The sequence below is a fragment of the Myotis yumanensis genome, unplaced genomic scaffold, assembly GCF_028538775.1.
Source record: "Myotis yumanensis isolate MYYU_CA2020_CCGP unplaced genomic scaffold, mMyoYum1.0.hap1 SCAF_6, whole genome shotgun sequence".
Classification (NCBI taxonomy): Eukaryota; Metazoa; Chordata; class Mammalia; order Chiroptera; family Vespertilionidae; genus Myotis; species Myotis yumanensis.
The window spans coordinates 28,971,631-28,984,949 of NW_027223757.1; the positions used below are offsets into that span (position 1 = coordinate 28,971,631).

Below are 13,319 nucleotides of genomic sequence, written 5' to 3' on the forward strand. Positions count from 1 at the left end.
AGGGCCCCCACCCCTGATTTTATTTAACCTTAATTATCTCCTTAAATGCCATACCTCCAAATATAGTCACACTGGTGATTAAGGCTTCAACATTTGGAAGCAGACACAATTCAGTCCTTAACACCACCAACTGCTAGCTACTCTAAAACAAAAATTTCCAACTCTGAATTGCACATGAAATTAAATTCACTGTGGAGAGACTTTAACAGCAAATATGGGGGAAAGAGAAAATTTCCTCCACCCTTCTAGGTTCTTCCAGCTGGTTTAATCAAATCAACATGAAACAGATAAGAGAAGATAATCAAATTTAATCACATGCGTGCATATGAGAACTCCACACACATGAGAGGTTCAGAGACAGGAAGTTAAAATGAGGCATTTATGACATTCTGAGCTAAGGTTGAGGAGTAAGGGAAGTCCCATGGAGGCTTCAGGGGGAGGGAGGTCTTTGCAGGATGAAGAGAAAATCAGATGCTCAGTACTTTGAAGTTTGACCTGCGCTATTATAGAAAGGTCATAAGAAGTTATTTCTTTCCACGATGTGTACAGTGATGACTGACATTTCTTTGTCAAAAATGTCTTAAATAAAGTGGGAGAACATGTGCAAGGTTTGTGATTGCAGAATTAAGTGGAGATGGTAAAGATTGTTAACTGACCCAAGAAGGCTTGTAACAACACTATTCTTGGAATTATGTAGATTTTCTCCCTTTGTTTTTAATATTAATTTCTATATTCTAACAAAATTAAATATCCTGTCAAAGATTTTTAAGATATTCTTTGTTTACTTTGTAGATCTGTCAGTTTACTTGAAACATTAAAATGGTGAGAAATATATTTTTTTTAAAAAAACACCAAAAATGTATCTCTGGTGATAACTCTTATTATGGGCAAGGCCCCAAATTTAAATTCCTTAAGGGAGAGATAAAAGTTTCTCATGAGCCTCAGAGTCTCAATTGCCTTCAGCTCAAAAGAATACATTCCAAAGTGGCGCATCTTGGCGAGGCCTGTTCTGAACACAAGGTCACTGGACAGTTACAACAGTAATATGGGTAATTTAAGGAGTAAGAGAGGAAAGAGACTGTATTGCCTAAATAAGTACTTGACTTTTCTTGACCCATTTTACATTTGCTTTCTCCATGTGCTATAATTATAGAAACCTGATATTTTCTAGTCTTAGATGTAACTGCAGCATGAACCACTCCGCTGCACATTAGATCACGTTAGTTAGTGCGAGAGCCCAGCCCCATTTACAAGGCATCTGATGAAAGGTGAGATGTGGCAGTTCCACCATAATGCCATTTTTCTCCAAAGAGATCCATTTAAGTGGCTGTCCATGTCCCAGTAGCTTAACCTGAAATTAAAACACACACACAAATGTCTCCAGGTATATCTGTGACTTGCCCACTTTATTGAGAAGGGGTGGTTGATATTCCTTAAAAGCAAGATTTCAACTCCATCTTCTTTTTGGCCTGATCAACCATAAGCGTTAGAAATGAAATATGAAAATATGATGCAAGGAGAAGCATGTGGACAATTCACCTCCAAGAAAATTGTTGATTTCTTTAAAATAAGCTATAAAATATATCAAAATGAATTCAATACCAGACTTAGTGGTTATAACTATTAGATTAACCTTTAACTTTCTCCAAAGTATTTTATGAACTTAACATAGTAGGGCTAAGACTTCTTCCTTTTATTCTAATGTGTTCTGGGTGGGATGTCAGGGGAAGAATACAAATTCCAGTTTTATGAAGAATCATTTCGGATGCATACAGTGAACTCGAACAACATAAAACAACTGTGAGGAAGAATATTTTACATTGATGTGAAAGGAGATGACTTATCTGCTTTATAAGTTTAGTTTTCTGGGAAATGAAAAAAAATTTTCAAAGGTTCTGGCCAAATATTGCCATTAATGAAGCTCATTTTAAAATTACTCTTATGGGTAAATAAGAAGAACACATATAAGGATCTCCTTAAAGTTAAAAGTTATGTTTTTATCAGGATATTCTAGTCAACAATTTAAAGGAACAATAAAGATAAAATTCCCTCTTACCTCTGTTGACCCCAAAGTAGCTTTGGGTTGGCCAAGAAACAGCTGTCCTGATGTGGGCCATTTGAGAAACATGGCATAGACCAAGTTTTCTTTAGCTTTTGATGTGTACCTGGTTAAAAGGGGAGGAAGCATAGTAATATTTCTCATTATTTATAGGTCAGGTCTGAGTTATTTATAGAGATACTTCCATTTGGTAAATATTTACCAAGAAGGAAAGAGCTCTCACAGTGAGGAGGGAGAGCAGGGCCACCTCAGATAGGTGACATTGGTAGGAGCCAGTCATGGGGCTTTATAGGCCTTGTCTAATGCCTTGACTTTTTATCTTTATTTATTTTTTTAAAGATATGTTTTTATTGATTTTAGAGAGAGGAAGGGAGAGGGAGAGAGATGGAAACATCAATGATGAGAGAGAATCATTGATCAGCTGCCTCCTGCATACCCCCTATTGGGGATTGAGCCTGCAACCCAGGCATGTGCCCTGACCGGCAATCAAACCATGACCTCCTGGTTCATGGTTTGCCACTCAAACACCGAGCCACACTGGCCAGGCTTATGTTTACGTATTATAATAAAGGAAACTCGATGGAATAACAATGATTGTGAAGTTCCAGATCAGACAGTCTCATAGTCAAATATAAGTACAGAAAAAAATTCCACAACCAGATTTAAACTGGGCTCTGTGAAATGAAGGCTCAGTACTGAGTTCTCATTATGGCTTCTCACAGACCCAAAGTTCTAAAATTCTACAACAGGTTGCTTCTGTCTGCATTGCCTTAGTTTATTTTCTTCAATGTGCTAACAATTTTTTTTTAAGTCACAATTCAAGTGAAATCAAAGAACAGTTAGTCTAATCTTTTGAATTATACTTGATCAGCTATACTCACTTTGGTAGCAACACAAGGTGAATTTTTAGAGCTCCACTCATACTACTCTTATCTACACTAATAAAAGAAACATGCAAATTGGTGTCACTCCGCTATGTCCACCAGCCAATCAGAGCAACTATGCAAATTAACCCAACAAAGATGGCAGTTAATTTGCATATGCAGGCACAGAGCGAAGACCGAAGGCTCCAGCCGGAGTGAAGACTGAAGACTGAAGACTAAAGACTGAAGAGGCTGCAGCGGAGAAGCCAAGCCTCGCTGGGTCCTGGGTGCCGGCAGCCAGGGGAAGGAAGGCCTATTGCACGAATCTTCGTGCAACAGGCTTCTAGTGTATATATAAAACCTCACATTAGAAACCATCACATATGCAGAGTCTGATTCAGGTTCTCATTGGCCTACAGAACCTTCCAAAACTCAGATAGGGGCCTGAGGCAAGGCTTTTAAAGAAAAATACAGCAAAAAGAAAAATTATCAAGTTAAGATAATTCATTTTAAAGAAACTTAAGGTTTAGATTTACTTGGATACTATAAACAAGTTACAATTATTTTAACAACTAGTGCTGTTATTGGAGCTGATTTTTAATATTTTTTCATGCCCTTTGGCACTTCTTGCTAGCTAATTTGATATGATTCGACATCTGCAAATGTTAGAATTTACTTAACTGACTAAACAGAAGTCTCTCTTTTGGATTAACCACTCAAGGTTTTTCAATTTTCTAAATGGCTTATAATTTTCATAAGAGTTGACTACTTTTCACTAAAATGTGTCAACTATTAGGAGGTATCTAGAGATGATTTGAGCTCAATTTGCTAAACAGTAAGTGTTCAAAAACATGCTTCCCCTTCCTTCTCTTCATAGAAAATAAAGTTTGGAAAGTGTTTTGTATAGAAAGGCATTCATCCAATTTCCTCTTTTATCCTGTTTTTCTCTTTATATCTCTGAGAAAATATAAGTGCCTTCTTTTATCAGATAGCACTGATAACAAGAATAACTTACCACACATCTGGGGTGACAGTGTCATTCTGGGATCTCCAAGTGTTGGTTTCATAAATGGCTTCTCCATTGACTTTTAGCCAGGTCCCCATTTGCCTTAATCGCTCCTCAAAAATTGGAGAAATGGTGCCATCCTTAGTAGGCCCAATATTCATCAAAAGATTTCCTCCACATGAAACTGTTTCTACAAGTTGCTAAAAATAAATAAATAAATAAGAATACATATAGTTTTTAGAGAGATAAAGCAATTCCATCACAAATGTATTAATATGTTGTATTTATGGGTTTATACATGAATATTTGGTCACTATCTAGGAGAACAAGCATGGAAGACAGAACAGTGCCTTGTATTTATAAGCCACTGAGCTATACAAACAAAAAATGATTCTCACACACCCACACTATTAAGAATATTACCATAATTGTTACTAGTCATTTCACTGTACCTTCACCAATTCTTCAATTGTAAGGTAGTCACGGATTCCTGCATTCCTCCTATAGCCCCAGGAAAACTTGTCTATTGTCATGCAGTTTTCCCACTTATGTGGCAGAAGATGTCCTGGGTTATACCGGTCACTGCAGGTATAGTAGCCACCATGCTTACAGATGCTACCAGCTCCCCAACGGTCATTGGTGACTACTGTGTCCCGAACTGGGCTGGAATGAAAAACATACTTTTTAAAAACAAAAAGTAAAATTTTTCAACACAAGAGGAAATGTCACTGAAAAGCGGTCTGACTGAAATTTACTCCTAAAAATGCACTAATAAATGTGTAATATAATAAAAAGCCCATGGTTTTGAAGTCAAATGGACCTGGGCTGCCTACAGTCCTGTCTCTCTCACTTTCTAAGCTTCCTATCCTACAACAAGGTACCTAATTCCTCTGAGTGAACAATTTCTTCAGCTCTCATTAGAATAGAAAAATTTATATAACACACCTAGTCCAGTGCCCAGCACATACAGCATGAATAAGAGTATTACACTATTTTTTGAAGCTTGCCCCCAATATTGTGAATGATACCCAAAACTGAATTCACAATGAAGACATTCTTCTCACCATTGCCTGAATCATCTCATCTCTTTCTCATACAATTGTGCCTAATACTGAAACATTTCAGGTAAGTCGACTTGCAATCATGAAATTCACTATGGTATGAAATATCCTACAATATTGTTTCTCATAAGAGGTACCTCCAACACCTCTCTACTGAGAGGGGACCCCCGTTTTGATTCACAAATTGAAGTGGATGGCTCCCAGTCTTTCCCATTGGAAGGGGTACCTGAAGAAACTGCTGTTCTAAATATCAAGGCCTATCCAGAGTATTTGTCTGCCTGCCCTTCGTGGGCCCACGGAACACAGCAGAACACTCCCTGACTTCATAACACAGTACCAGGTACCTTCTAGTTACAAATATAAATTTGTTCCATCTAGTTTAAGCCTAAATAGCAGAGCTCAGTCAGAACTCCCTGTGCCAATGGGACAGGCTGGAACACGCTAGAAAGCAATGGGAAAGAACAGGAAGAGGTGAGAATGATGAAGGAAGAAAGGAGACAGACAAGGGAGACATTGACTGGCTATCAAAGAGTAAGAGGATGAAAAGAAGAAGCAATTAGAGGGACTGAAGAGCACATAAGCAGAAACAGTCATGGGTAAAAAGAGTTGTCCCAGGACAGGAGATGAAAAAGGGGACCCACAAAATTAATGTCTTCAAAATTCTGCATTCTGTAATTTTTGGTCTGACTTCAAAATCAGACTTCTGAATTGTATTTGACTCCCGATTTGTAACTCTAGATTTGTAATTCTTGATTATTTTGAGTAAATATTGATATATCTAATAAGAATTATTTATAATGATTTCCTCCCCCATATCATACATGAGCCTGAAAGGAAATATTTCAAGAAGCAAGGGAATGAAGTGTTATGCATGTATTAGGAACATTTAAGGTAGCTACAGCAGTCTAACAGCATACACGCCTTTCATTGTACAGCCAAGCTAAGAAACCTGTGCTGTTCCAGTAGCAATCGGGTGCCCCTCCATCGCCATCTGCCCACAGGACCTCCGGCCGGTACTTATTCACCAACTCGTAGAGCTCAGGCTGCATCTTAGAAACTGGAAACTGTCGCTTTTGGAAGGAGCTGGATTCATCATCAAGGAAGAGTGGATGAAACCACTCAAAAAGGGAATAGTAGAGTCCAAAACGCAGGTCAGTCCTGTTCCTAATGGCTACCTCCAGTTCCTTGACGATGTCCCTCGTGGGCCCCTCATCGACAGCATTCCAGTTCCACGAGTGCTCTGAACCCCACAAGGTGAAGCCTGCACAATTAGGTTAACAACCTGTGTAAGTAGGTCCACTTTATTTTAGGTAAATCTCTACCTATGCAAATGCAAAAACATATCTAATCATACCCATGGTATATAAATAACTGCTTCTACAAACAACTGTTATGGCAATTTTTTTTTCATGATATATATTCTGCTTTTATATGAGCAACAAATGAGAATTTAAACAAGGTAAACCGAGGTTTTTAAAAGTAATTCTCACCTGGCCGGCGTGGCTCAGGGGTTGAGCTTTGACCTATGAAGCAGGAGGTCAAGGATCGATTCCTGGTCAAGGGCACATGCTCAGGTTGCGGCTCAATCCCCAGTATGGGTCATGCAAGAGGCAGCCAATCATTAATTCTCTCTCATCATTGATGTTTCTATCTCTATCCCTTCCCTTCTCCCTTCCTCTCTGAAATCAATAAAAACATATTTAAAAAATAAATAAAAGTAACTCTCAGGGTACTGACAAGATCTGTAAAGTCTAATCTGTCTTCTGTGTTTTCCCTCATAGAATATAAGCTCCTTGAGGAATGGCATCATGTCTGCCTTGTTCCCTGTTATGGTCCCCGCCAGCTGCAAGCACTGGGTCTAATATGAAATCAGCAATCAACATTAGGAGGTCACAGCTAAGATTAAAGTAGATTCCCCGCTTTTAGGGTTATTTTATTATGGTGTGATTCTTAGAACGCTGGTGATCCTTGTGTAACAATAAATCTTTTCACGAGGGGGTGGAGTGGGGGTAAGACTCTAGTCTGTACTTTAAAATACTTGACCCACCATTTGTAATCTCATCTACTCTAAAGTCGTAAGCTAAGATGTTGCTTCTTAAATTACCTAAAAGTGAATTATCTACCAACCACATAGGTCCTTCCATGCTGTCTCGAAGGTGCAGTGTGGATATTTTAAACCCTGATTCAAAATGTTTCAACTTGTCAGGCCCTAAAGTCAAGCAGTGCTGAAACCACATGGGTCTCCAGCTCAGTGTCACCACTGTACGCTCACACAGTGGTCTTCCTGCCTAACAAGCCCAGCAGGATCTGTTCCATGAGCAATGAAAACATCTGACAGCATGGGTCCTAGAAAGTTTATACATGTGAGCTTTATCATCTGTCCTCACAGTATGACTAAGAGTGGCTTTGGCCGGGACCGGTTTGGCTCAGTGGATAGAGCGTCGGCCTGCGGACTGAAGGGTCCCGGGTTCGATTCCGGTCAAGGGCATATGCCTGGGTTGCCGGCACATCCCCAGTGGGAGATGTGCAGAAGGCGGCTGATCAATGTTTCTCTCTCATCGATGTTTCTAACTCTATCTCTCTCCCTTCCTCTCTGTAAAAAACCAATAAATTCAAAAAAAAAAAAAAAAGAGTGGCTTTGTCTGTTGGTTTAACAAGCTCACTGTGTAATACCTTGTCCTTACAGCTCGGAGAAGTTCTAAGAGCAAGAAAATCAACACATTCACAAACAAATACACATCATACATATTCATCCAATAGGAGAAACGTCTATAGGAAAAAATCATTAAGCCACTAGAATTCGGGTAAAGAGGAAAATATTCTAAGATAATGCCAGATTTGTGGTTTTGGTTCTTCCCTTCTACTCCCCTCCTCACCCCTGAAGGAAGCAATAGGGCAAGATTTCTTATACCAAGGCAAAGATGATCTTGAAGAGGAAATTGCCAAGTGAATTAACATTAAGTTGGAACAATAACAATTTATTTTTTTTTTTTTTTTTTTTTTTTTTTTTTTTTAATGAAAACCTGATCAGAGTCTTTTTTTTTTTTTTTTAAATATATTTTATTGATTTTTTACAGAGAGGAAGGGAGAGGAATAGAGAGTTAGAAACATCGATGAAAGAGGAACATCGATCAGCTGCCTCTTGCACACCCCCTACTGGGGATGTGCCCGCAACCAAGGTACATGCCCTTGACCGGAATCGAACCCGGGACCTTTCAGTCTGCAGGCCGACGCTCTATCCATTGAGCCAAACCGGTTTCGGCCAATAACAATTTATTGATGCTTCTTTGATCTTATAAATACTTGAATGTTGAATGATAATGGGTGGAAATGATCCTATTAATGTAGGACACAGTGATGATTAACTTTATGTATCAATTTGACTAGTAGGCCATAGGGTACCCAGATATTTGGTTAAACACTATCCTTGGTATGTCTATGAGGGTATTTCTGCATGAAATTAACATTTGGATAGATAAACTGAGTAAAGCAGATTGCCCTCCCCAATGTTGTGGGCCTCGTCCAATCTGTTGAAGGCCTGAATAGAATAAACAGCTGAGTTAGAAAGAATTCTTTCTCTCTGCTTGTCTTTGAGCTGAGATATTGGACTTCTCCACCTTTGGACCCAGGCTTGAAATAGAACCTACATCATTAACTCTCCTGGTTTTCAGGCCTTCAGGCTCAGACTGGAACTACACCATCAGCTCCTGTGGCTGGACCACTCAGCCTCCATAATTGTGTGAGTCAATTTCTTGTAATAAATCTCTTTATATCTCTTATACTTCCTATTGGTTCTGTTTCTCTGGAGAACCCTGACTAATACACCACTGTGTTTCCTTTGAGATATTCTTCCATTTCTGATATTTCTGGGCATCATTACAGTTCCGTAATCCTTTTTCTTTCAGGTAATCTGTGTCACTTTCATCACTAGCAAATTGTCCACCATTTGGTCATGTAAGAGTTGGCCAAAAGCACAGCCGTGTGTGTCAGTAATGACACAAGACTACAGCGGCCTTACCCCATGATGCCTTCCCAGAATGCATTACAGAGGTGAAATGAAAGGAAAGAGCAGAATTCCAATTATAAACTTTGACCTGCAACCCACATCCCATTTCAAATAGCTTTAATCAAATTTTAGAAATATTGCTAAATATGCCTATAACAAAAATGTGATCTGTTCCCTCCTTTGCTATGTGGAGGGTATGATCTTTGTGCCTGCCTAATGCCTCTTAATTGGTGGAACATGTGGTCCCTTAAGTTATAAGCAAATATCAGTAGCCACTTATGGTTGATGCCAAGAGAATATTCTGGTTTCGTGTAGATGACCTTGCTTTAGTTTCTGCTTCCAAATGAACTACTTTACACTTCATAACCATCGTCCATGTTTGCAAATGTTGCAGTTACTTACCCTCATGATGTTTGGAAGTTAAGACAACATATTTGGCACCAGAAGCCTGAAAAATATCTGCCCACTGGTTCGCATCATAAAACTTTGCGGTAAACAGTGGTCCAAAATCTTCATATTTGAAATTAGGAGGGTAGTTATTTTTCATAAAGTCCACAAATGTTTGTATTTTTTCCTTTTGCCAATACCACCTAAAGGGACGAACAGAAACAGCATATGAAACATTTGAAATGACCAGGCCAGCTCCCTTTACTAATTCTCCCTCCCTCAAATAGTACCCAGATTCACTTTTTCACTAGTTTGACATTTCCTTAAAGAAAGTTTATGTAAACCAAAATCGCCCTCGTATTCCATCTATCCCTCTGTGAAGTCTGCTCAACTCATAAACTAGAACATTCTAGACAACCCAGCCACGCATTTGCTATTAATCCCCACTTTGAAATAGCAACATGAGTTATATATCTTTGTAACATAAGTGAGGAAAGCTTCAAAGGGAAAACTAAGTGCCTAAAACATAACATGGATCTACTACATTCACTAGCAGAGAACAAGTGGGGGAGTAGGCAACAGTAAAATTAAGAAGATGCTGCTATTTTAATCTATTGACTCAACCTTCAAGGATTCCTTGTTATCTGCACTTATTCTGAGCAATGGGGCCTACACTTCCTAAGCAAGGCTTCATGAGGAAAACTGTATCAAAAACATAATTTTACATTTTAGACAGACGTAGCAATAACTTTCCTTATGAAATAGTCTCAAGCCCCATCTCTAACCCATCTTCTACTTTCTCCACCACCACCAGTCAGATACATATTTTTCCAGCTTCCACTGCAGCTTGGACATGGACATGTGACCCATTCTGGTCAATGGAATGTAAGGGGATGCCAACTTGGAAGATTCTGGGAAATGAATAATAAGAAAAACTGGCCTTCCTGCCTTTGGACAAGGTTATGTCAAGTTATGGCCGGCTATCATCATGAGACCACGAAGGAACAAGAGGCTGATGATAACAGAAAGTGTCTATGTCTTTGATTTCATCAATGAGCCAACTACTTCGAATTCTCCTTATATATGATAACAAGCCCCTACTATCGCACATTTTATTTTTCTATACCTTGAAGTGAAAGTATCTTAATTGATCCATGACACATTTGTACCTTTTAAACTGAACTACAGAAGAAAAAACTGGGACACTCAGAAAGTTGAACAAGGATAAGGGATTTCTCCTATTTCCTCCTAGTACAGTCTAATTTGAACCTACATTCTCTATATTGTCTAGAGCCACTTCTCAAACTTCATCCAAATGGACATGAAAAGAGGCACTTGAACAGTCCATCATTTATATTTGGTTTTGCATGGCCTATAAGGACAGCCAGATATACTCATCGGCACTGTTGACTGCCCACGAGTCAAACTGGGAAGGGGAGTAGAGGTTTAGAAAAGACACAAAGGGAAACCATGATAATTAAAGAATCGTCTACAGCAGCGGTCAACAACCTTTTGGACCTCATGGACCACCAGTGATCCGCGGACCACTGGTTGGTGACCACAGGTCTACAGGGTTAATGCACTTACAGACCATCAGAAATATACTCTATCTTGTTTTGTTTGAGAAGTATTTTTATTGTTCTCGGTCACAACAAAAAGTCCTGTGTTCACTGGAAGAAAATAAAAAGTTTACCACTGCAAAGAATAAAATTACTCAAAACTAGTTGTCTCATTGGTCTCAACGAACATCAAATCCTCTTCTAGCACCAAATGTATAATTTACCTAATCTTCATAGTTGAACAAAATGATAACTTAATGTATTATCCTATATAATAAAAGCCTAATATGTAAATTGACCAAACAGCAGAACAACCGGTTGCTATGACATGCACTGACCACCAGGAAGCAGATGCTCAATGCAGGAGCTGCTTCTGGTGGGCAGTGTGCTCCCGCAGCCACCACCACCACCACCACCAGGCTCTGGAGCAGTGAGTCTGGCTCAAGGCTTCTGGTTGAGCTGCCCTCCCCCTGTGGGAGCACACTGACTACCAGGGGGCAGCTCCTGTATTGAGCGTCTCCCCCCTCTTGGTTAGTGCAGATCATAGCAACCAGTCTTTCTACCGCAGTTGGGTCAATTTGCATATATATACTCTATAGATAGCATTTATCTTGAAGAATTTAACACTTTAAAGTATTTAATCAGGAAAGGTATGTGAAACACTTCAAAGTTGTAAGAGATTACATGCACATTTTTATACAGACCTCACAAGGTAAAATCTATCTAAATGGCAATACTCTTCATATAGTAAGGTGTTATTTTTATTAAACTACATTCTAGAACGTTTTTTTTAAAAATCCTAGAGGCACACATGGTAACATTTTAACACTGAAGAGCCAGTGACTGCCCAAATGAACAGATGTTTCCCATACCCATGCATTTATGTTGTCACCACACTTCATGGCAAAACGGCTGAAAATGAGCCGGTAGCAGAGGGGACAACGCCCTCTCCAGCGGCAGTTAAGGTGCAAGCTTCAGTGCTCATCCTGTGCCCATGCACAAGTCCATTCATTTCTGCTAGTTTCCTCGTTGGCTGGTTACACTGTAGCGTGATAAATACACGTTGGCAAGTGCAACTATCCAGGTCCAGGAGCTGAGAAGTCAGAGCCACCTTAAGTGCCTGACAATAACCGCAGTCACACGGAGGAAAAGTCAATGCTTACCCAGGCCGAACGCTACACAATAAATTAGCCATTTCACACCCGGAAATTCTAAACGCGGATAAGCCACTGGGAGGCGAAACCGCAAGCGGTGGCCGGGTGGTGGCTGGAGGCCGGGGGACAGAAAGAGGGCCCGGGGAGACACGGGGGGAGGCACACTCACCAGAACCATTCGCTCCCGAAACTGGGCACGGAGAACACGCCCCAGTGGATGAAGATGCCGAACTTGGCCTGGTCGAACCAAGCGGGCAGCGGGCGGGCGTCCAGGGACTCCCAGGTGGGGTCGAAGCGCGGGGCGCCGCGGGCGGGACCGGGCGCGGGCAGCAGCAGCAGCAGCAACGGGAGCGCGAGCCCTACCCCTACCCGCACCCCCACCCCTACCCGCACCCCCACCCCAGGCAGGGCCAGGGCCGGCATGTCCAGCCGCTGCGTCCCGCCTGCTCGCCCCGTGATCCGAGGCGCCGGCTGAGTAGGCTCCGCCCCCGTCACCTGACCAAGCTGTCGGGGCGACGGCACGTCCCGCTCCCGTCCGGATCCGGGGGTCGCGCCCGCTGTGGGCGGGCGCTGGACGGGCTGCCCCGCGAGGGGAGGGCTGCGCTGCTCACCGGCACCGCCAGCCCTGTGCCCGCCGAGCTAAGGCTCCCGGCCAGTCTGTGCGTGGGGGGACGGGAATGCCTCGGGTTTGGGGACCTGTGGGAGGAGCTCTCCTCCAGCTGCACGGCGACGACAGAAACCTGCCGAGAGGGCCAGGGGACCGACACGCCCGGAGCCATGCTTAGCTCTGGGCGCCTGAGTCTGGATCGGGTGGCATTGCAACTTTCTCATTCAGGGCGGGGGCCCGGAATGTGCATTTCACACCAAGCGCTGGTCGCTGTGCTGGTTCAGGCGCCAGCTTCTGAGCAGAACTGCATCCGAAACCCAGGCGGGCTACGGCGGTGACGGTTAGAGGCACCGCTCACCGGACAGCCCCCCGAGTCAGGGCTGTCCCCAACCTCGATCTTGTCTTCTCCTATAAATGAATTTATACGAGAGGCCTTGATTGCGTTGTGATGAAGCCAATTTTATTAAAGCGATGAATGCATGCACCTGTATTGAAGAAGCAAGGCAAGCAAATCTACACACCTGGCTTATGCAGCACAGACGGCTCTCAGCTGATCAGAAGAGTGACTTGGGGGGGGGCGGGGGGTTGAGGTGTTATGTACCCTCCTGTCTATAGGT

The 13,319-nt window shown here is 41.7% G+C and overlaps 1 protein-coding gene across 1 annotated transcript; it reads right to left on the reverse strand.

Moving 5' to 3' along the window:
* Positions 1-288: 288 nt before the first annotated feature.
* FUCA2 (alpha-L-fucosidase 2) lies at positions 289-12,551 on the reverse strand. The gene is made up of 7 exons (XM_070417819.1): positions 12,265-12,551; positions 9,398-9,585; positions 5,911-6,250; positions 4,381-4,591; positions 3,938-4,128; positions 2,057-2,165; positions 289-1,351 (listed from the first exon to the last, which is right to left on the reverse strand). Exons 1-7 carry the CDS (start codon positions 12,516-12,518, stop codon positions 1,211-1,213), a joined length of 1,434 nt encoding a protein of 477 aa, XP_070273920.1. The 5' UTR covers positions 12,519-12,551; the 3' UTR covers positions 289-1,210.
* Between the last annotated feature and the right edge of the window lie 768 nt (positions 12,552-13,319).

Coding starts and splice junctions, on each gene's coding strand:
- FUCA2 (XM_070417819.1), bottom strand. CDS start 12,518: ATGCCGGCCCTGGCCCTGCCTGGGGTGGGGGTGCGGGTAGGGGTGGGG. Junction 6,251..9,397: donor AACTTCCAAACATCATGAGG/GTAAGTAACTGC, acceptor CTAATTGTGCAG/GCTTCACCTTGTGGGGTTCA. Junction 4,592..5,910: donor GCTTGGCTGTACAATGAAAG/GCGTGTATGCTG, acceptor TTTTCATTCCAG/CCCAGTTCGGGACACAGTAG.